Source organism: Bactrocera tryoni, chromosome 4, assembly GCF_016617805.1.
Source record: "Bactrocera tryoni isolate S06 chromosome 4, CSIRO_BtryS06_freeze2, whole genome shotgun sequence".
Taxonomy (NCBI): domain Eukaryota; kingdom Metazoa; phylum Arthropoda; class Insecta; order Diptera; family Tephritidae; genus Bactrocera; species Bactrocera tryoni.
Window position 1 is genome coordinate 6,945,591 of NC_052502.1, and position 23,537 is coordinate 6,969,127.

The 23,537-nt window shown below is 34.1% G+C and overlaps 2 protein-coding genes across 3 annotated transcripts in view; one reads left to right on the forward strand and one right to left on the reverse strand.

Annotated features, from left to right (window-relative positions):
- Window positions 1-23,537, reverse strand: part of LOC120773687 (serine/threonine-protein kinase S6KL) — a 65,788-nt gene that overhangs the window by 26,945 nt on the left and 15,306 nt on the right. Inside the window, exon 7 of the mRNA XM_040102718.1 lies at window positions 18,322-18,410. Within this exon, the coding sequence (XP_039958652.1) occupies window positions 18,322-18,410 (89 nt within the window). The remainder of the gene's footprint in view (window positions 1-18,321; window positions 18,411-23,537) is intronic.
- LOC120773688 (enolase-phosphatase E1) lies at window positions 3,526-16,801 on the forward strand. 2 transcript variants are annotated; one of them, XM_040102720.1, is made up of 3 exons: window positions 3,565-3,631; window positions 3,780-3,915; window positions 14,187-16,801. In XM_040102720.1, the coding sequence occupies exon 3, from the start codon at window positions 14,188-14,190 to the stop codon at window positions 15,445-15,447; it is 1,260 nt and encodes a 419-aa protein (XP_039958654.1). In that variant the 5' UTR covers window positions 3,565-3,631; window positions 3,780-3,915; window position 14,187; the 3' UTR covers window positions 15,448-16,801. The 2 variants fall into 2 exon arrangements, with proteins under 2 accessions (XP_039958653.1, XP_039958654.1); XM_040102719.1 differs by lacking the exon at window positions 3,780-3,915 and having other exon boundaries at window positions 3,526-3,631.

A 23,537-nucleotide genomic window follows, 5' to 3' on the forward strand; every position in this document is an offset into this window, starting at 1 on the left:
TGCTCTATAATTTCCACTCCATTATATAAATAACAACAAAACGCCCCGTTTATTTTTACAAACCTCTGCCAACCAATAGACACGACAATGAACCTGATCCTCACATCCGCCAATTATTTTCTATATACCATTCATATTAAAATTAAAATTAAAGAAAATCAATTGAGGAAGGCTTTGCAGCTGCCGTGACGACAAGCACCGCCGTTTATACACTTAATGGTTCGTTCGGTTCTTTGAGGTCCGACGTGTGTTCCGTCACTTAGCGGATGTACATTTGTATGTATGGTTTAATAAACGCCTATGCTTTGGCTCCTACCTTCCCTTTATATTCTAGCTGCTAAATTCTAGATTTATCTTGTTCATTTACAATTCCAACCATGCTTGGCTTAGCTTGACGTTGGTCAAAACAGGCTCGCGCCGATCTTCGTCTGGATAGACTGAGGTACAATGCAAAAAGTGCAAAAAGCTTTGATTTCTGGCACGTTCCCGTGCCGCTTATGCTATTATTATCCTATTCCCCAGTGCATAGAATGGCATAGAATAGTGCGGAGTGTGTGTGCGCATGCGTGTGCATATGTACATATGTATATATAATATGCATGTGTGCATAAATGGCTGTGAGCGTGCGTGTATGCGCGTCGTTGAGGAAAAGTGGCACTTGTTTATGATCAAGGCTTTGATTTCCTTCCCATATCTCGTGGCTTGTGGCTCTAGCGCAGATATACTAACAAACATACGCACTTGCGGGTACTCTTTTATATATGTGTATGCATGTATGCATGTGAGCTGGTGTAGTGTTGCGCTCGTTGGTGACTCTTGTTCACCGCAGTTGCATTTCTTCTATTCACCTTTCCTGATTTTCTTCTTACTTTTGCATGTGCATATAAATAGAATAGTTTCAGGTTTTTCCAGCCACAAGAGCAATTAAACATTTTCTATTTATGCTAAAATGTATGCTATGTATGTATGTACGTAATGGAGCTAATCGAAGCCATGACTTCCACAGATAACAAATGCGGTTGCCCAGATGCATATTTTAAGACACATACTCATACTCAAAGAAATACACATGTCAATATGCACTTGAGTAGAGGGATTCGTTGGTTTTGAGCGAAGGCAGATTCTGGCCAAGCACTTGAGCTTGATGTAAAAATTTCATTAAATTTTCCCAAAGGACTCAAAGGCTTTAAAACTGTTTTCACTTGAAAAGTAAACTCATGCCTGTATTCAAAGATCTTTTTGGACCATAGATCTTTAAAACTGTCTACTTGATCTCCTCGAAATTAAACAGTTTGTAAATGGAACCAACGTCTTTTGAAAGACTCGTCGAAGTCTCACACACTTTTGCACTCGGTTCATTCGCATTGGAGCTGCCGCGCAGGCTAGCCTCCGTCGCAGGTCCACTCTTCAAGCCGCAACTCATGCTAGGATACTCTATATGATTGCTTTGGGGTACGTGATGGTTACTCATATCAAATGGCCATGCGCATTGTCTACTAAACGTCTTGTTAGGCATCTGTTATTTGTGTGGACGATTTTGTAGCTATTTTTGTCCATCTTTATAAATTGATAGCTGCTTGTTGCGCACACTCACGGTATTTATGGTATAATGTGTATCATAGATTCGTGGTACTGGGCACTTTATGCATGGCTTATTACATTATTCTCGGCTACCACAAAAGGGTTCGTTGCACAAATTCCAATAATCAGATAGATTTTAGTTAAAAATAGTTTGTGGTTGATCGGGTTTGGCATGCAGCGTACAGCATACAAACAAAAGGAGGAGGCGATTGAGTAATGTGCGTGTGTGCCTGCGAAGAAGCCTTAAAAACGAGTCTTAGCATATAACGTATAACTAATTTGGAATGATTGGTTTGAAATGGTGAGGAGCCGATGATAGCTTCTGAAGTTTCTGGAAAATTCTTAACACACATACAAAGACATATTTTTAAAATATGAAAGGAGATAGATAGATAGGTTTGACGAAATTTCATTTTTAAGCGCTAATTTTAAATTTTTTTTTAATTTTTCTGATTTGACAAAATTTAATTTTTATTTTTTTTTTAATTTTTTCTGATCTGATAATATATAATTTTTTTTACTAAATTTTAAGTTTTTTGAATTTTTTCTGATCTGATAAAATATAAATTTTTTTACTAAATTTTAAGTTTTTGGGATTTTTTGTTTTTAAGAGGTTGAAAATTGTTTATCAATTTTGTAAACTGGATTGAAAAGCAGGGTGACAGGTGACCAGGGCTTAATTTTTTCTTCTTTGCTTGAAATATTAGTGAAATGTCTAACACTTATAAAATTATATTAATTTTCCAAAGCGAATTATAGTTCCTCTAACTAAAGATTACAAAATTCTTGAAAAAATCCCTACATTCTCTATTCCCTCAGGGCTGTAGAAGCAACAAACAAAAAAGAAACAAAAACAATTTGTATTTTGCCAAACCAACGGAAATATTTCTTTCCACTTATAATTTGTTTTGCAGAAAAAAAAATATTTTCCTCATACCTTCTCTATTCCTCAAAAAACCATTATTTTCCAACACTCCTAAATTTAAAAATATTTTAAATAATATTTTAAAACTTTGGTCTACATATAATAATTCTTCATACGTAAACATTCAACTGTATTGTACTATTTCTAGCAGTTTTTGTCACCACTTTCTTTGTTGCTATTGATTTTTATAAGATTACGTTAGCTGCATATGTTTTGCATGCATTTTTGTTGTTGCTTCAGTACAAATTTAAATAAACATGCACTTGTGGCTTGAAATTCAATTTTAGCTTAAACACACTTCAAGAAAAGATAAATATTAGCACTGCGCCGCACTGAACTCGACGAAAATTATATTTCCACTCCTACATACATACATACATATGTACATACAGACACACATATGTATGCATATAAGAGATTAATGTACAAAAATCGTATTATTCTCGATTATCAGCCATTAAAATGTATATATGTATACACGGAACTCGTGAGTTGGCTTTGCATGTGCATGTGTGAGGACACCGATAGGCAAATGTGCTTGGCTGCTAGAAAATCGCATGCGATATTTTTATTTTCCTCCAATACTACTTTTTTATGCCCAAGCACAGCAAGAGCGTGCAAGTAACTGTGTATTTGTGTGCGCACACCAATGCAAACGCATGAAAAATGTTGAGAGTGCAACGAGTGAGAGCAACGGCACTCGCACGGCTCAAGCCGGTGAGTGGCTTGTGCCGAGCTGCGCTTGACTTTTGAGTAGCACTGCACTAACAACAATGCCGCTGGCGAACAGAATAGAAGCATAATAAAAACAAAAACAGAGCTGTGGCGTAGGAAACGTACCAAACGAGCCAACAGCGACGTCTCATCTATACGTTTGCATGCATGTGTGTTGTATGTATGTCCCCATGTATAGGGAGTATACACACACAAACATAAGCGTACATACACTGCAATATCACCATCATCATCAGCAGCAGCAAGCATACCTCTTACTATCATCACAACAAATTTTCCTGCTCATATCCAGCCAGCAGCCAGCCATTTGCCGGGGATATATAAACGCCGGCCCACGTCTGCAGCTAATCAAAGTGCTTTTCGAAACAGTCCGCTGCGCATAAACACAAGGTAAAGGCAACTAGTAGTCAAAAGTAAAAAAATCAAAATAGAATTAAATAGCGCGCTGAAATTATTTCAAAATTACTACAGCTAAAGTAGCAAGAGCTGCGCTTAAAGTTTAATATTAATATCTTTTTTTGTTTGGTTTTTCAAATAGTGGAAATTTTCTGGTGTTGGTCATTGTAAGCTTTGCACTCGTTGCTTTTTTGTGATAATCAAATAAATTTGCTCAACTCCATCTCTTGTGCATCACGCTTAGCGAGAAAAATAAATAAATTTAGCACAGATTTCAGGTGAGTTGTGGGCAGGAAAATAAAATCATCAAACCACGCTTAACGATTTCGGTGCTTAGTGTAGAATTTCGCATGTGGCGTGGTTAATTAAGTGCAAATTGAACAAACGAAAAACATGTACGAACAACACTTTGTGTGTTTAATGAACTGAAGTACGCAAAAAGCGCCGAAATGCAAATTTTTATTTAACTTGAAAAGCAGTGTACTTGCAAAATGCTCTAATTGGTGATAAAATCAGAGAAAAAGCATGAAATTAGTTGAATAAATAGAGCAGACGCTTTGAGAATTTGGCACAAATTTTGTGTTTTTTCGAGAAAAATTTCCATTAAATTTTTTGTTGTTATAAAGAGTATATTATACTTCAGCCGGTGCTTTCTAATTGTTTTTAAGATGAATAGCATTTTTTTGCTGTTTCAGCATAATAATTTTAAGTTTTTTTTTAATGAAAACTGTTTAAATTAAACTGTTTTTTTAAATTGCATTTTTTTTATTTAGAAAAAAGTTTTATGAAAATATTATTTAAAAATTGTGACTGAAACGGCGATTATCGAAATTTGATAAATTTTAGAATACTAAACTGAAAACGTTATGTTGAGTATTTAATTTTTTTTAATTAAATATAAAGAATATTAAATTTTTAAAGCTTTTTTATTTTTAACTATTCAAATTGAATTATATGAGAAAAGAGAGTTTTTAATAATTGAAAGAATATAATAGAATACTAAAATAAAAAATTTATGTTAAGCCCTCAACATTATATCTTAATTATGAATTTTTTTAAAATTAAATCTTAAGAATATTAAATTTTTTTTGATTATTTATAATGAAATTATATGAGAAAAGAGAGTTTTTAATAATTACTATTGTAATTGAAAAAAATAAAACTAGTAAAAAAGTATTTTTTTAGTTAAATGTTATTTATAGTTTTTATTTAATTATACAGGGTTGCTTTTAAAAAATTTTACAAATAATATTTAAAAAAAATATATATAAAAAAAAGAATACTTCTTAAAACGAATTATAAAAGAATTATTATATAAAAAATAATGTTATTATGTTTTATATATTCTTATTTTATTTTAATTTTTTTAATTATTTGTAAAATTTTTATAAGCAATCTGTTTTATTTTTAGTACTATTAACAGTTTTTTCTTTTTTTTATAATCTTGAAAAAACTGCCTCTATTCTATTTTAGTTGAATTTTCTGGTAAAAATAATAGGGAATTTGCTATTTTAAAAATATTAGAAAAGTATACAAAATCAGACTTTTTCAGAGTTTTTGGGCATACGTTTGTTTTAAGAAGCCAGTATCATTAATGAAATTTAAATAAAAATTTAATTCCCAGATTTTAATTTTAAGCAATGAAATTGTCAGAACCGCTAATATTTTATATATAATTTGCAGAAACTTTTCTTAACCCTGCTTCGTAATCCTTCGTCAAAACAACGAAGTGCGATCTTATATCGTTTGAAAACACATTTTTCTTATTTGTTTTGTTCCGACTTCAATCAATTTAAAAATATATTTAATTAAAAAATTCAATTTAAAATATATGGTATATGAATTTCGTTACTTCTTGATTAAAAATTAAACAAAGTAATAAAATCCATTTTGGTTTCGCTTTTTCCCTCCCAAATTTTTTTTAGCGTTTTAAATAAGTCATAGTCAAAATGACGAAGGATGAGCTTAGTGTAGAAAAAATAAGGATGACAGGATTAAAACACTTTTTAAAAAACTATTTTTTTTTTAATTTTCAAAAAAATATATGTATTTAATTTTTTTTCTTATTATTGAAATACATGAATTTCGAAATTTTGTATGCATACACGTTTTTTTTTTGTTTTAAAACATTATTGAAGTTCATTCGTGAATTTCGAAGCTTAAAAAAGTATTTTTCTAAAAAATTTTCAAAAAATGTATTTATGTATTTATTTGTTTATTATTGAAATTGATATACGAATTTCAAAATTTTCTATGTATTTAATTTTTTTTGTTTTAAAACATGATTGAAGTTGGTACATGAATTTCGAAACTTTGTACTCGCAAAATATTTTATTAAAAAAGTAATAATGGCCGAAACATAATTTGAAAAAAAAATTAATTTCACAATTTCTTTTCCAAACGAATTTCATAACATATTTATGTATATTTATTATTATTTATATGAAAATTTTGCAGAAAAGTCTGCACGCATTAATGCCACGCCAATTAACAAATTTCCATGACATAGCACAAATTATTTTTTATAAATATAAAATGCAACTGCATACATATGTATTTATTTAGCGAGTCAAAACCAAACTTGACATTGAACTGAAAAATCAAATTATCACATATTCACACGCCATCCGAACCTGTTCATATCTATTAATCAAAACGTAGAAACATGTTGTTGAACTCGATCCAACTTTGTAGATCAACGAATTCGAGCCGCAGATCGGACAAGACGGGCCCTAACAATCGAAGCGCACAGTCTAGCTAAAAGAAATATATTAAAATTGACAAATAATGCGCGCACACACACGTGCATAACAGGCAATATATGTATGTATGTATGTATTTATATATAATAAATGCAATGCAAACCACTTGTCCAAGTGACATTCAAGGTGTACGAATAACCAACCGACCAACCGAGCTATCTTGCATATATTGTATTTGACATTAAGAAATACTCAAGAAAAGACACCAAGTCAACGGTGGGAAACACCTACACATGCGCCAAAGCAGTGCATTCGCCGCTCCTCGGCGGCTAAGGCCCGTGGTCCGTTAAGCCGCAGCGCAGTCACATGCCAGATTTTCATTATTGCTGATGAAATAAGCATGTCCGCATTGACTTTTGGAAAACTTCATGCAATCGCATTTCAATTGCAGAATGCAGAGGCTTGTAAGCATAGCACACACACACACACACACACATACATGTGCAGTTGTGTGGAGTGAGAACTTGTTTGCATAACATAACGTGTTAGTAAAACCAGCTTCGATTTGTGTATGCTTTATAATGATCGGCTGCATTTACGCCATAATTCAAGCGCTTACAGCTTGGCGTGCACACAACCCCACATACACATACGAGTGCATAAATAGCTGTTACATGCCAGCAGCGGCAATTATGGTCCAGGGCCTTTCATCGCTCATTTGTTTGGCAAAGTTCAAAAACGTAATTAATACATGTAGGTTCCACATAGAAATTGAAAAGGCGCGCAATTGCATTATTACAGCGTTTTTGTTGTTGCTAATCAACTGCTGCATTAACCATTAGCCATTACCTATACAATTGCATATTGCATTGGATGTATGTATGTGTGTGTGTGGTGTGACTGCTTTGTAGCAGCAGACAATGAAATGCAGTTGTGACTCTGTACCATGACACCGTGTTCTAGAATACCGCACCAGCAAAATAAATGCACCAATGCTTGGTGGCAAGCTTATACATACATACATACATACGTATAGTATATGCACTTGCATAGCTGCTCGTGCATGCAACAAATCGCATTCCTTCGAAACTAGATTTTCCGCGCTGCATGTTTCAAGCAGAAATCGTTCTTTTTCGCGCTTTGGTAATTTACCAGCGACTCAAGCAATTGCAGCAAAACTTGCAGAAAAATTAGCAATAGAAAAAAATGCAAAAAACAACAACAACTCGCTTTGCAACTGCATAACTCATTCGGTTTTATATTGACGGTGGACAACTAACTAGCTCACCAGTGCTCGCCGTAATGCGGTTTATCAGGCAATAAGGCAACAAGGCAACAAGTACTTGTCTCCGTGACTAGTGTGCTGTCGCCTGGTGCCGCATGCGCAGTCCATTTGGCAACTAATTTGCCAGCTAAATGATGCTGCAACGCTGACAGGCTTCATTTTATGGCAGCCAATCGGTTTTTGTTGAATTATTGCAAGTGCCGTTTGTCTTATTGAATACAAAAGTATGAAAAAGCATCAATTTGTGGTCTTTTATGTGCGATGTAGTTTCGAATTTGTTTGAAATTACTTTGGGGATGGGAAATATGCATGCTGTTTAGATAGTACTCACTCGAGAGAGCTATAAACAATCCATTTTTTGACTAACTTCACTCTCCGCTGAAGTTCGATAATTTTCTAATATTTTTTTAGGCCATAAAAAACGGAAAATATGTAGTGCTAATAATACATTCTTTAAAGTTTATTCTTACCCAACGATTATATACATACTTAAAAAGAAAAAATTAAACTAAAAAGGCATTGATTAGCTTGGCTTTAGATCACTAGTTGTTAAACTGTTAATGCTTATCTTAAAAGTCCGCTGTCAACGTGGCATTATTGCAAATCTTCGTAGAATATGGTACATTTCCGAACAAGATATGTTGTTGTTGTTCTTGTAGCGGCAGAATTCTGCCAAGTTGACAGTCCTTGGATGGATAAAAATCCGGGTTCGTTCCGGTTACGTTAGGTTCAAACTGATATGTAGAATGTTTTAGAAAAAAACATAAGGAATCTCAAAAACAAAAAAAACTTTTTTGAAACTAAAATCTTACAATTCACCGTATACTACAATACAACAACTAATTTCTAAATTAACTTGACTACAGCCATTTTTCCATGCAACCACTGATAAAAATTTTTATATTTCTAATAAAAATATTTTTAACAAAAAATCAAAATTTTTTTATTTTTGGTTCTATTAACTTAATTTCAATATAATTTCTGTTAACAGCGTTTATTTTAAAAAATATGGAAGTAAAACTACGAATTTCAAGGAATAAATTTACTATTATTTTTAATTAAAATCGCACGAAATTAAAAAAAAAATTGCTTGAATGTCAACTCACTCATGGATTTTTATTAATGACTTCGGCAAATACAATATTTTTTTTAATACAAAGCTGAAAAAATCAAAAATACTTTTGTCGAAAATGAAGAACGGCACGCTTGCGGGCTGTCAATGCTGACAGCTGATAGAGAAAAATTAACATAACTTCTTTGAACCCAAAGAGCGTAGAACATGGCCAAGCATGTTCATAACTGCGAACACATATTTACCTACTATTTACATACAATTTGTTATATTTCTTTGCTTTACGACTTCACTCAGCACATTTCTATAGGCCATGGCTACCTGACCGAAGTGGAAGCTGTGATTAATCTACCATCAGCTTTATGGCTGGGCTATAAACAATAAATGAAATGACTGGTACAAATTTATTGCAGCAGCCAAGCAAAAAAAACCTAATTAAACTTGTCATTATAAAGTTTTTTACAACAAACAAATACATACATATATATGTATGTATATACATATAGGTATATGTTATGTATTGTCAAGAGAAAGGCAAGGCTAACATTAGAAGCGAGCAAGCATAAACGCCTACTGCTGGCATCCTGCTAAAGTTCAAACTCAAAGTTGAGTGGCATGGCTGGCAGAATATCGGCAAGAATCCATACATGTGCTCATACATACATACATACATACATACGTACGTTCATGGAATCTGGCTTGCCGTGCAAATAACCAGATGATGCTGAAGATGTACAAGTTATGGCATGGATGCCTACCTGTTGGGTAGTAGCTAACGCCTCAAACTATTCTATAAACGAGTTTCTTGGCCAGCGCCGCGTCCGGCGCAGAGTCAATGAACGCGTTGCTCTTAAACGCAAAAATTCGACTTCTGCTCGGAGTCGCCAGATAACCAAAGCTGTGAAAGCTGGCGATGCTATAGTTGGCATAGCTTGGTGGCATGGACGGCAAGTAGTCCGGCCAAGAGCTATGAAGCATTTCGCATCGTTAAATATTAAATAATCCGAAGCGACTAAATCGGGGCATATGACAAAAACAAAAACAGAAACAAGAAAGTTTGTAGCATTTACCACAGATCATTGGACATATATGATTTTATGTACATATATGTATGTATGTGTGAAGGTACTGTGCGCAAGGAAGAGCGAAGGTGCGCGTAATGTGAGACGAATTGGCATGAAAACGAGTTTTATCTATTTACTCCTGTGAAGCCAAGCAAAATATATACATATAAGTATGTACGAATATATTAAAATATATATATTGCAAAAATAAAAAAAAAAATATTTTTTTCGCAAAAAGGCGCGGCAAAAAGCAAGCGGACATAAATTTTGCATTTTTAAGTTCGAGCTGGCGGGCCGGACCGAGGCTGCAAAACGTTTTTGCTTCTTTGCCATAAACCGTTTAGCGCATGTTATGTAATTGTGGTTCATACACCTATGCGTACAGACATACATATGAGCGGTTGTGTGTAATGCGCCGTTATTGATGGCACGTTTATTAATTGCAGGCACTTTACCCATACATATATACAAATAAATATACATATTTCTGTGTTGAAAAGCATTGAAAAGTTGTAGGCGCGATTTCGTCTTTGATTGCGCTTTAAGTGCCTTTTATGATTGTCACTACTTTGGAAAGGAAATACGCTGATTTACGTTTGCGCTACTGCCTCGCCACTTTCAGTTGCACGCACGCGCTGCGGCGCGGCATTAGTCATCGCCTGGCAATTGTGGCGATTTCGTAGTTAATGCAGCAGGCATAAGCGCTGATTTGCATATTGCACTTTTGAAGCGTTTAAATTATTGTCCACCTACTTGCGCTGTCGCGAGACATTTCCAAGTGCATTCGAGCGCTGGAAGCCATTAATTACTCGTAAGTCAAGTTTCACATCTAGAATAATGGCAGTGCCATTAACGCTCAAGCTGCGTTTCGGCTGATTTACTTAAAATTCGCGACACAGTTCGAATACAGAAAACTATATCATCACCGTAGCCTGCTTTGTGGCTATTATAGTGCTCTATAAAAATGTTTCGCCAGATTTATGGCGCCTAATAAAAAGTTTATTATTAAATTATACTGTTCTGAGAAGACGGCAATTAACCGTAATTTAGTTAAGCACTTACTTTCTGCTCGCAAAATTCGTGCATTCGATTGAAAAACTTTCCTATTGTCTGTCGCCGCAAAATAGCTGGCAGCTGGCAGTTGAGAATGCCCGACTGTCGATGTGTGAGTGTATGTTTCTGTGTTTGGACAAATCACGATAATTTCATGTAATTGCAAATTTTGCCTTTTCATAGTAAGTTCTTCGAAATTAACTAGACATTTGCACAAATTGTTAGTGCTTACTTAAAACGCCGTCTGCGGCTGCCAGTAAAAATGTTCTAATTGAAAGCTCAATATGGTTGACGCAGGTTTTGCTTATTTATCTAATCAAATTTAAATATATTCATGGTTTTGTAAACAATTCACTAACTGTGATGACGTTCATGTGACTTCAAACTAAAAATATAACGCGGTGTACATTTTCTGGTTTCTCGGCGAAAAACTGCGACAAGTAATTTTCATAGGCTTCTCTTGAAGCCAACTTTACTCCATTAAGAGATGCGTTGCCGAAACAAATGGGAGTCCCATGTCGCAAGGTCAAGGCTATTTGGTGGATGCATCAAAACTTCCCAGCCAAGCACTCCCAGTTTTTGCCGAGTCATCAAAGATGTGTGTGGTCTAGCGTTGTCCTAATTGAAGACGAAGCTCTTTTTGTTGATAAGTTCTGGCCGATTGCTTGCTTCAATATCATCAGTTGCTGACATTAAAATGTAGAATCAATCGTTCGACCAGACTGAAGCAGCTCATAGTGGATGATCCTTTCCAATCCCACCAAATACTCGGCATAACTTTTTGAGGCGTCAATCCTGACTTTGTGACTATTTGTTAAGCTTCACCACGTTGGATCATGATCTAGTTCGCACATTATTGTCGTATTTGATACACTTTGCGTCTTCTGTTATTATTCGCTTCACAAAAGGTTCGATTCCATTTCGTTTCAGCAAAGAATCGCAGATGTTAATTCGGTCCATTACATTTTTCACAGACAATTCATTTGGTACGCAAACATCGAGCTTCTTTTTGTAGCCAGCGTTTTTTAAATGGATCAAAATCGTTTGATGATGAATGTTAAGTTCCTTAGCGATGTCAAGGCGGCTTATGTGACGGTCCTGGTCAATCTGATCCATAATTTCATTGACTTTTTCAACGAAAGGTCGAGCAGAGCGAGGTGCATCTTTCGCATTGAAATTTTCAGAACGAAAGCAAGCGAATCATTGTTGTGCTAAACGAACTGATACACCATCGTATCCGCAAACTTCACAACTTTCGTTGGTGGCATTCTTTTCTTTTTTATACAAAAATTTCAAAATACTGCGAATTTTTTCGTTATTTTCACTCATTTTTGATCAGCTGTAGTTTTTTTCCAACTTCCCCGAATTTATTTTTTTTTATTTAAATTAAGCTTAAAATCTCACCTCACCAACACTATATGTAATATATGACACCATGTGATTGGTAGCACTGAAGATCTTGTATACGACTGCAAGGACATCTATTGACAAAACACGAAAAGACTTTTTCGACTACCCAATATATTCTTGAAAAGATTGCATTAGTGAAATTTTTAATCTTCTCTTAAGTTCAACGAGTGTTCATAAAACTAATTGAGTCACGTACATATTTTCAATAGAAACTACGAATGTGTGATCAAATGTCAACTGATAATAATACCGAACTTTGAGTTAATTTTTTTGCAATAAACAAATAAATATTTGGCGTGCGGAGCTGCGCTACAAACATAATAGAGAACAGGTAATCAGTTGTTTCAACATACATACACATATGTATGTATATAGCGAAATATATATGTAAAGGAATGCAGTTTAATTGTTTGTGTGGCAAACTTATATAACAAAAATTGTAAAAAAAAAGAAGTTTTGCCGAGTTCGATATTTAAAGCAACTTGGGCTTATTAAAAGCTTGCAGGCGAGTCGCAAAAACACACTCAACTACGATAAAATGTTTCCAATTGTTATAAAAACACTTGTCAGCAATATCAACTAAAAATATCATTAATTTTATTCGTAGATAGCATTTTGAGGCATTTTGGTAGTGATTGTTTGAAAATGCTTTATTATTTTTGACGTGAAAATATTGCTTCTTAAGTCGCTTCCTTTATAACTAAGCTTACTGAACTCGGTAAAGCAGTGAACTCTACTTGTTGCTTTTCAAGCAGTTAAGTGAGTAATCTTTTAAGGCTTATTTTCAAAAGAACGCAGCTTAACTTGACTAAAGCCTTAGTTGTAAGTTGAGGTTAGGTTGTACAACCGCTGCATTCATTTTATGTATAATCAAAGCAGAATATGACAATTATTATCACTTACTCATATTCGTTGTTTGTTGATCAAATTATGGGCCTTTAGAGTAAACAATTAGATCATGTGATATAAATGGAAATAAAACCGTCGCAGTGAAGTATAAATAAATACGAATTGTAAGCGGTTTTGTCAAGCGAATAATGAGTAATCAAAACAACTAACTCACTTTATTTATTTTGCGACAATTAGCAACTCAAAAAGTAAGGTATTGAATTGCAATTACGGAATTTAAGCGAAATGTGCAGGATTCACTGCGTACCACCCACATTCACAGACGTCAGTCGAGTGTCATTTATAATTTCACATTCAATACAATGTAACGAAAGCTTTATTTACTAAAATCATGTATTCCCAGACATATACATACATACATCCACGAGTATAATGCCCGCGCCACTTAGCATCTACAATTAGCACTTAAGCTGATCGGAGGAATGCTCCAGAATTATTTGTGAGCTTTTGGAAGGTGGCGCGTTTAGCCCCCCAACCCGCTGTACGTTGAACTTGCTTGTTGAATTTAGTGGTCACGGCGTTCACGCGTTCATATGATTCTCGCCTCCCGTGGCCATGGGCGGCCAGCACAATGAATGCTTCGAGATTACACATGCCGGCTTACAGTTGCGCCATCGTCGTTGATTAAATTGCAAGCTTCCGTCATTTGGAGAGCGGCGCAGACAATTCAATCAAATTAAGCAGATGTACATACAGTGCGCAGGGCTCTTGTACTAGTCGAATTCTGTCCACTGATTTACAAATAGATCTTGTTAAAAATACAAATACGTGGCGGTCCATTGAAATGTGTGGAATATGTGTGTAAAAATACTTTGAATACTTTGTGCAAAATCAATTGTTAGGAATTCCGCTTGTGTAATCAACATTGTATGAATTTGCGCCGCATTAATATGACCTTTCCAATTGACCAAGCCCTCGAGAGGCGCCATTTATTTCCACTTAGGCCAGGCATAATTAAATTATACACACCAAGTGCAAATAAAATTAGTTTACCCCTTAATTAAGTGGTTATGTAATAATAATTTTTCGTTTTTTTGTCCTCTATCTGTTGCAGTATGAAGTTCCAATTAGTCATTCTCTCCGCCCTGCTCGTCAGCGCATTCGCTCTGCCCGTACCAGATGAGGAAGTGTCACCGGTAGTACAGGCGGTGCCACAAGTACAAGAGAAGTCCGTTGAAGTACAAAAGGTCAATGAGAAGGTTGCCGATGTGGTTAAGCCAGTCGAGGCACGTGCAGCTGAACTTCCCGCTGCAGCAGCGCCGGCCCTAGCCAACGAGGAGAAGAAGGACCTAAAACCCGTCGAACTCCCATTGAACGCTCCCGATTCCGAAATCAGCCAGAGTTTGCTTGCCGAGAAGAAGGAAGAGAAGAAGGATAAGCAGACACGCGCTGATGATAAAGTAGAGGAAACTAAAGCCCTGCCTGTTGCTGCCGCCACCGCACCTGTTGCCGGTCTCGCTGAGGAGCCAAAACAAGCTGAGGAAACCCTTGTCGCTGCTGAGGAGAAAACTAATATTGAAGGCAAATCCACCATTATTGCTGAAGCCGCACCAGCCGAACAGAAGAAGGATGAGCTCTCTGCCGCTGAGGAAACACCTGTGGTGAAGACTGATTCCGCTCTTGCCGCCACTGCTGATATTGCTCCTGCTGCTACTGAACTTAAGAAGGAGGAAACTCCAGCACGTCAAGAACGCGTTGGCGAAGCTGTAAATGAGGTTGATGCCAACGTTGTGCCTGCTGCTTCCGTTGTTGCTGAAGTAGCGCCAGCAGTAAAGAGTTTGTTAGCTGAAGAAGCCGCCCCTGCTGCTACCCCCGTTGCCGCTACACCCGCTCTCACCACCGATGCTGCACTTGAACAGCCTGCCGAACCTGAGAAACAACTACCAGAAGCACCCAAAGAGTTGCTCAAATCGGCTGCATCCGAACCAATTGCTCAGGAGGTCGAACCAGCGGCGCTAGCACCAGCCGGTGATATTCCACTACAAGCCAGCGAAGAAAGCGCAGCCAAGGCCTTGAAGGTAGAGGAACCAGCACCAGCAGCACCAGTTGCCGCTGTTGCCGCACCAGAAGCTAAGAAAATTGAAGAACCCGCCGCCGCTGCTCCCGCACCAGCTGAGTTACCACAGCAGCAACAAAAAGAACTAACACCAGAGGTAAAGGAAAGTGAACCCAAGACATTGGAAGAGAAAAAACCCGTTGCCGAGGCTGAGAAATTGAGTGAGAGCAAGAAATCTAAAGATTCCAACTCGTCATCCGATTCGTCTGAATCCGAATCTAAGGAAAGTAGCGAATCCAAGGAGGAGAAATCTGACTAGAAGTCTATATGCATCCGATCGAATACCTCCTTTAAAAAAAAAAACAGCAAAAATTCAAAAGCAAAAACAACAATTTGACCACACTTCAAACAGCAAACAATTGGGTATGAAGTTCTGCAAAAACACAAACTGACCGATGTCACGTGGTCACAAACTCAACGCTCTTAATAATATATAGTTAGTTATTTTTAGTTGTAAAAACTATTTAGAAAGAAACGAAATCAACAAAACGGACAAAACGAGGGACCGACAGAATTAATATTTGCAAGATAAAGGCAACCAACCAACCATTCGTATGACGTAGGCAGTGTAAAGAGAACCATGAAAGTTATTATTAAACAGTATACAAGAAAGTGCCGATAACGGTCGGGAGAATTAAAACAAGTGCTTTGTAGATTGCAACATCCAACGCCATGACAGTCTAGTGCTCACCACACAGAGAGCTAGAGGTCTTCTACTTCTAATTACCCAGCATTGGAATACACTCGCTGCACTTGAGTGGAAACAAATAAGGACAAACCAAGAAGATGGCATACAAGCAATAATACTTACACAAGTAATTATGATATATCATAAATTATATACATAAAACAAAAGTAATTTAAGCTTAATTAAATTAAAAAAATACAAGTAAATCCACAAAATGCTGTAAGGTGAAGTTCAAACGAGGGAATATTTAATTTTAATATATATGAGGATGTACGAGTAATTATTGCCGATGGATATAAGAGGAACGCAATCATTACGAAAGATGCACAACTACTTTTAAGTTCTAGAACCACTACGTAACGGTAGACGGGTAGACCCACAATGTATTTGTAGCTTTTAATCTAAGCAGTCCACAATTGAAAAGCTCGACATCAGTAACGTCCGCCTTGAAAGCAAAAGCAACAAAAGCAAAGCAACTAATGCAGCCCCAACAATAAAACGATAGATATTATTTTAATGCATTGGAAGACAAAGCAAAAGCAACAGCAAAAACAAACACCAACCTACGTTAGATAATACCTACATACCATGGACCAATTACGTTTAATTTTATAAATTATATGTATGCGTATGCTTAATGTTTATGAAAACTCTGCTGGCACTTGCAATTCAAGTTTTTTAGGTCTCTGAGCGATCCATGCGCATTTATGGCTGCTGTGACTTTCAATTGCATTTCGATCGAAAACGCATTTTAGTAATTGAAATGCAGTTGAGTGGTGCACAATGCGTGTGCGCGTGGATACGAACAAATTACGATGATTACATAACACCTATATACCATACATGCATATGAACAAAATGTATTTGTACGATTTTTATATAGACTGACAATTTTTGGATAAAAAATAAAAAATAATAAAAAATACGAATTGGTCTTTTAATCAAATTCCAACACTTTTCTCACTTTAGCAATGTGTTGCAAAGGGAGTGTAATAGTTCACGTAACGGTTGTTTGTAGCAACATCACATAATGCAGCTAGATATGAAAATGGTAAGTAATGGATAGCTTTGCATAAGTTTTGAAGTATCTTGACAAAGATCTGAATGCAACTTTATTGGAAATCTAGATAGATTCGAGGGCGTTAATATTTAATTGGAGCACTGTCATGTCCACAAAAGAACAAGGGGTATAGAATGGAAGAGAAAATGTGGTAATGACAATTCTTTGCAAAATACTAGAGACTTAAGGTCATTGTCCAAATGAATTTCATTATAGATCAATTTTTTTATGAAGTTCCAAGTATCAACTAATGTGAATTATAGTTTCAGCAAAATGGACAGCTTAACATGCCTTTAATGACACAAAAGGAGTAGTATCAGAAATTTTTAGTCAAGAAATTAAATCTGAAAAAAGGAAGTAGCTAACAGTTAATATCAGAGACTATACTTATCATAAATTAGTTCTATCTAAAAGGTGAAATTACAGCAGATCCCAAGTGCAGGATTTTAAGCACGTATTCTTATATGTGGAAGTACATAAATATGACAAAATAGCTTTCAAGAGCAAACAACGAAAATTTCGAGAAAATGCAGAACATTTTACGTAACGCCCGACAATAGTTTGATGATTCCGAATAATGTTCGGAGTCGCTATGTGATAATATATGAAGCATGCCTCTAACTGCAGTACAACCATCCATTCGAGTGGATTGCATACGAAGAACCGAATGCAAAACGTGAAAGACGGAACATCAACAGAATGAAAAAAATAGGAAAATTATATGAATTGAGCTTTGAATTACTTCCATCCCAATCTCATTCTCCGAATCGGATTCAGCGACTTTTTTTTCAGACCGCAAAAAAATTATCCTTGAAAGGAAATGTGACCCAAAGACAAGGTAAACGCCGAGACTGAGACCTACTAGCATTTTTCTGCCAAGGGCACTAAAAAACTAGTAACGGTGCAAAACTGTTACAATTTCAATTTCTCTCATTCAAGTAAATGCACTTTGAATTCATTCATCACATACATATAGATTTTACCTCAGTCAATATTTCAGCAATCTTTAAAAATTATACAACAAAACAAAAGTGTGCTTTGTTTAGCTTTACTTAGTACCGAAATAGAAGCACATCTTTGGTTCGCAAAACGAATAGTAATCGTTATTTTAGTTTTAACAGCCTAGAGACTCACGCTAATTTCTTCTTACTACATTTAATTTAATATTAATTAAATTAATATTTCACAAGTGTTTCGACTGTTACTACCAAAAAATTAATTGTGATAATTTAGAGTTTGAAACTTTTGAAGTGAATCTCAGTTCTTAACGGGAAATATTTCAAACTGCGGTTTCAAAAACATGAATTATCACATAGAAAATTATACATGTACATATATATTTTGCAGTAACTACTAGGAGAACAAGAATAATTTAAACTGCTTACCTTTTGAATGAGCATCTGACAGACGAGTATGCCCAGTGACCACCAATCGACTGCATGACCGTAAGGCTCACCACGCAACAGCTCCGGCGCTGGCAATGAGAAATGAAAACACACATGTATTGTTTGATGAAGTATGTTTGAGCTGGTGTTATTGTGAAATAAAGCAATTTATATAAATTTAACATTAGCTTGACTTAAGATGTTTAGAAGCAAAAGAGGTAAAGAAAAATATTATGTTATTCGTTGCAGTGCAAATGAAGCGCTTAACAGAACAGAACACGCATGTTCATCATCCGCCCTGGTGGCCCTACTTTCGACTCTACACTTTAGCGTAGAAATTTGTTGTTATGGAAGAAAAGAAAGAATGTATTGACGATATATTGACATTAAAATTAACAGAGATTAAAAATATTTTTTGTTGCATGTGATATTTCATGTCATGCGATTTTTTTCGCAAATGCTTTGAATAAACAGCAAGTTGACAGTTAACAGCCAAAAATAATAATTTTTGTGACTCTTATAAGTATTTTGAGTTTACGTTACCAAAACGGATCCAGATTTAAAAGAAGTTGAGATGATATCCTATAAAAATAGTTCTTGAATATTTTAACGGTAATTGAGCTGAAATATTAACAACATTTATATCTGGGTTCAATTCCAAATTCTATTAGTCTTGGACTTATTCACTTCATTTATAAACAATTTTTAGTTTCTAATATATTTCTTATAAAAAAAAATAAAAAAATAAACAAAAAGCGTGGGAGAGTTTTAGTTAAATGGTTTCACTTCTCCGACAATCGGATCTACACATAACCCGAGCAACCCTATATTTGTTTGCAGTTAGGAACTATAAATTTGTTAATATTCTTAAGCAATTTTTGGAGCGGGTTTGTGCCGCTACAACAACAAAAACAACTACGAAAAAACACTCTGTAAAAATTTAAATAAAAAAAATAAAATTTTTTTTATATTTAAGTTCAGTTTGTCAAAATACTTTAAGCAACAGCAATGAGTTGGAAATTTTTGGGAAGATAAACGTGAGAATAAAGCAAAATACATGCAAATTTTGCTGTTGTCGAAACCTTGGGCAAATTCACTCATGACATGCAAATATTGAAACTGAACAAATTTTATAAAAATATGAATTAAATTAAAAGCAAACCAAAATATGCTTAACAAAAAGTATGGACTACAAAAAGCTTTAATTTTAACAGCGACAATGGCACAAATTAGTTCACAGTAATAATTTCTAACGAGACTTTCCGTTAGAAATCCAACAAAACGAAAAACAACAGAGAGCAGGGAGCGCAGTTTCTCTTACAGGAAATGCCATACCACATATGTATATTAAACTGACCGTCTAACGCGCTTTTTTGTTGGTTGTGGGAGTTTCAGCAGCTAGAATTTTAAACAAAATTTGTAACATAAAATAAAGGCTTGTGCAAAAATGAAATGAAAATCTCAAATTTATGTGCAATTAAAATCAGAAGCAACAGACGAACACACAAACAAACAAACAAACAGGTAGACAACAGTGGAGGGGATAAAACTGCACCAACGCCGAGCAAAGCGCACTAAAAATATTCCGAATAAATAACAATGCAGTTATTTGATATTTTTTAAAAATTCTGTTTACTTAATATATTTACACATTTCATTTTTCATTTCTCTTGAATTTTGTTTTATATATTTTTTTCTTGTTGCATTCATTAGGCATACACAACTAAATGTACAGTTATTTTATATTTATATATATATATATATATTCATTGCTACAACTAAGTGATTAATGTTTTAAATATATATATAATATTTGTATATGGTAGAAATCGTCGTAAACACCATTGCTGTTATTGTAATTGTAATTATTATTATTAAATTACTACATAATTAATATTTCTATTACAATTATGAACTATTCACGAATTGAAGAGATTAATCGCCGCAAGTATTTGCAAGAAATACTCTTAATTTCGCGCTTTAGCATGATTTAAAAACTTTAGACATTGTAAAAGTTCAAATTCATTATTACTTAACAAATAGGTTAGGTTTTAAAATTACAAGAAAAAATTGCCATTTCTATGCTAGGTAAAGTAAATTTTACATGTATATATGTATATATACCTATATCTGCTCAGCTAAACATTTAGTTTGATTTCCATATACTCATCATTATCATCATGAACATCATTATCATTATCATCATCATCATCATCATCAACATCATCATCATTACATCATCTTCATCATTGTCCTCATCAAATTTAATCAGTTGCTTTAAATACATACAAACATACATACATATGTATGTGTGTAGGTATGAATACAGGTATGTTTACAAGTGTTAATTAATCACTTAAAATTAACTACATTATATTATGAATCACAATTCTTTTTGTTGTTCTATCAATTATTACTGATGTAGGCAAACTTAGACAACAGTTAAACACAATTGATATATTCTTATTTTCACTACAAATGAGCCTTTTTGCATTCAGACAAGCTCTCTTCTAATGCTTCTACATTTTTTTTTTTCATTTTTTATTTTTTAATTATAAATCCTCTTAGTTTAAATAATAGTTTGTGATACGCAGTTGTTTGCAATATAAAAAAAAATAAAACAAAAATAAATTACTAGACGCAATATTTAGAGATATTTCATCAGATTTCACTACTGACTAATGGTAATGGCGTATGGATATATGTATGTATGTATGTTATGTCGCATAGCTTTCATACCCTTCACATCAGGTTAGCTATATTTATTTTGATTTTCAACAAGAATCCATTGATTCTCCTCCCTCATACATACTAAGCACAACATATACATACATAGCGTCAATACTTTTGTGTATTTTAACATTTACATATACATATGTATGTATGTACGCACATTTAGTGCGTGAGTGTGTGTGTGTGTAAATCAATTACTTATTTAGAATGTGGACAAACTTTTATTACATATTTTTTTCATTAATTTCTTCGGTTTTTACGACTAATCAGGATTGAAAACCTAACGGTAAAATCGTTGTTGCACTAAATAATTGCAATAGAATTGGAGTTTGGCGCTAAATATGAATCACTTGCTTACAACAAAGCTTTGCGTTAATTTGCTTACCACAAAACAGCTATATACACATACATACATAAGACATGAATATGTCTTGTTAATAGCGCAAAGAAACATAGGTAAGCAATTTTATTATTTCATTTAATTTTTTTTTGTTTTTTTTTTCTTTTTGCTAACGGTAAATAGCTGCTATTACACTGAATTTATTTTTGCTCATTTACAGGTCTTTATTTAGCAGTGTATGTGCTTATTGCATGCATATGCATGTATGTGTGTGTGTTTAGCGCTTGTTGCTTTGTTAGAATACAAAGCTAAAATTAGTTTTATTCATAATTTTAATATTTCTACATATTTATTATGGCTGAATTGCAGCAATCACTTATTATTATTTTTTCTTTATTTAATTTTTAAAGATTTTAGTTTAAGAATATGTATTTATAACACTGCTCCTTCGTTTCAAGTTCGGAGCTGTTACAATGTGGTGCTTCAAAATATAATTTAGTATATTTTTTGTATATATTATTGTTTTATATATTATACGCTGTTCATACATATGTATATGGATCGAGTTGGTGGACTGTGTTGAGGGTTTGACATAATTTCGGCCCCAAAAAGTGCCTAATTATATACACGTGTAAAATTCAAGTGTTGCCTAAGAGTTGGATAAACACTTGTGAGTATAAAATATATTACAGTATATGTGTGGTGTAGGTGTAAATGTGGGCGTGGGTTTGTGCTTAAGGACCGTATTTTAAAAGTGATGCAATAAACTGGTTATTTTGTTGTTGGTGTTTTGTTTTTTTAATATAAATTTCAATGTATGCAAAGTTTACTCAAATCATATTTAACGGTATTTTCAGTGTGCACTTGGCGACTGTTTCAAATGGTCTCAAATGTTTTGCTTATCAAATTCAATTAATTATGCATTTTTTCGCAACTTTAAACACATTAAAATTAACAAAAAAAATTAAAATTAACAAAATAATAATTTTCAAATTAACATGTTTACCAATGCTTAAAAATTTACACATAATATTTAATTTTTATTAAGTTTTCATTACTTCTTATAATGCTTACAACAAATGTGTGGAAAAATTCTCCTTTAAAAAAAAACTAAAAACTATTTTGTACAGCATAATAGCACGTAGATTGCTACATGGTTTTAGACGTTGGGGCATGGGTTGAATCGATTCGATTTCTAAAAAATGTTTAAACGCATATATTCATATACATATGTACATACATACATATATGCACATATTTTTCAGTTAAAAATCAAGAGTGCGCTTAAGGCATACCCACTCACTCCAAGTTTTACATTTGTCGACACATTTTAAGTTAAAAAAATAATAAAATTTTAATTTTTCACCCAATAAAGGCAAATTATTTGTATGCATTTCAGTTAAGCTTGCATTTGCCGCTACAATAATAACAATAACAGCATTTGCACTAAATAGCCTTTGCAAGTTTTCATTTGTTTTTGGTTTCCAATGCATTGCTTTTGAATTTCGCTTTTAATATCCAATAACGTTATTTAAAAAAGAAAGTATAGTGTTTTGAATATAGTAAAATTTTAAAATATTTTCATTTAAATTATTTTTTGTTGCTGTAAGTGCGTAGCAAGCACATTATCGACAAATAGCATGTCACTTTAAGTTTAATATATTTTCTTTCTCATTTCGTTTTCGGTTTTTTTACGTTTCTCAATACGTCTATGCAACACATACACAACACACAACAATGAACATCAATGGTACATACTAAAAACACATCTACATTTATTATGCATATTACACGCACTTGCTTCTTCACCGCGTTTATTACAATTCATTTCATAAAAACGTAAACTACTTAGTATCATGGGTAGTACGTTGGGTTTGGTGAGTTCGTTCAATTGATATAATTCATTCGCTACAACAGAATAATCAATCTATAGCATTCATTGTGCTATTACTTTAAACATTTTTACATTTCTTTCTTCAATTGTTCGTGCTTACAGTGGTAATTTTTAGGCTGTTACATATCAAATTATAAAATACAGTACTATAGCAGTTCATTAGCCCTTGCATTGCTACTACAAAGTATGTATGTATGTATATGTAGTAAAAAAAAATATATGTATAGTATATTGAACTTACAAAACGAA

Bases quoted from the DNA above. Each gene is read 5' to 3' on its own strand.
- LOC120773688 (XM_040102719.1), top strand. From the start codon at position 14,188: ATGAAGTTCCAATTAGTCATTCTCTCCGCCCTGCTCGTCAGCGCATTC.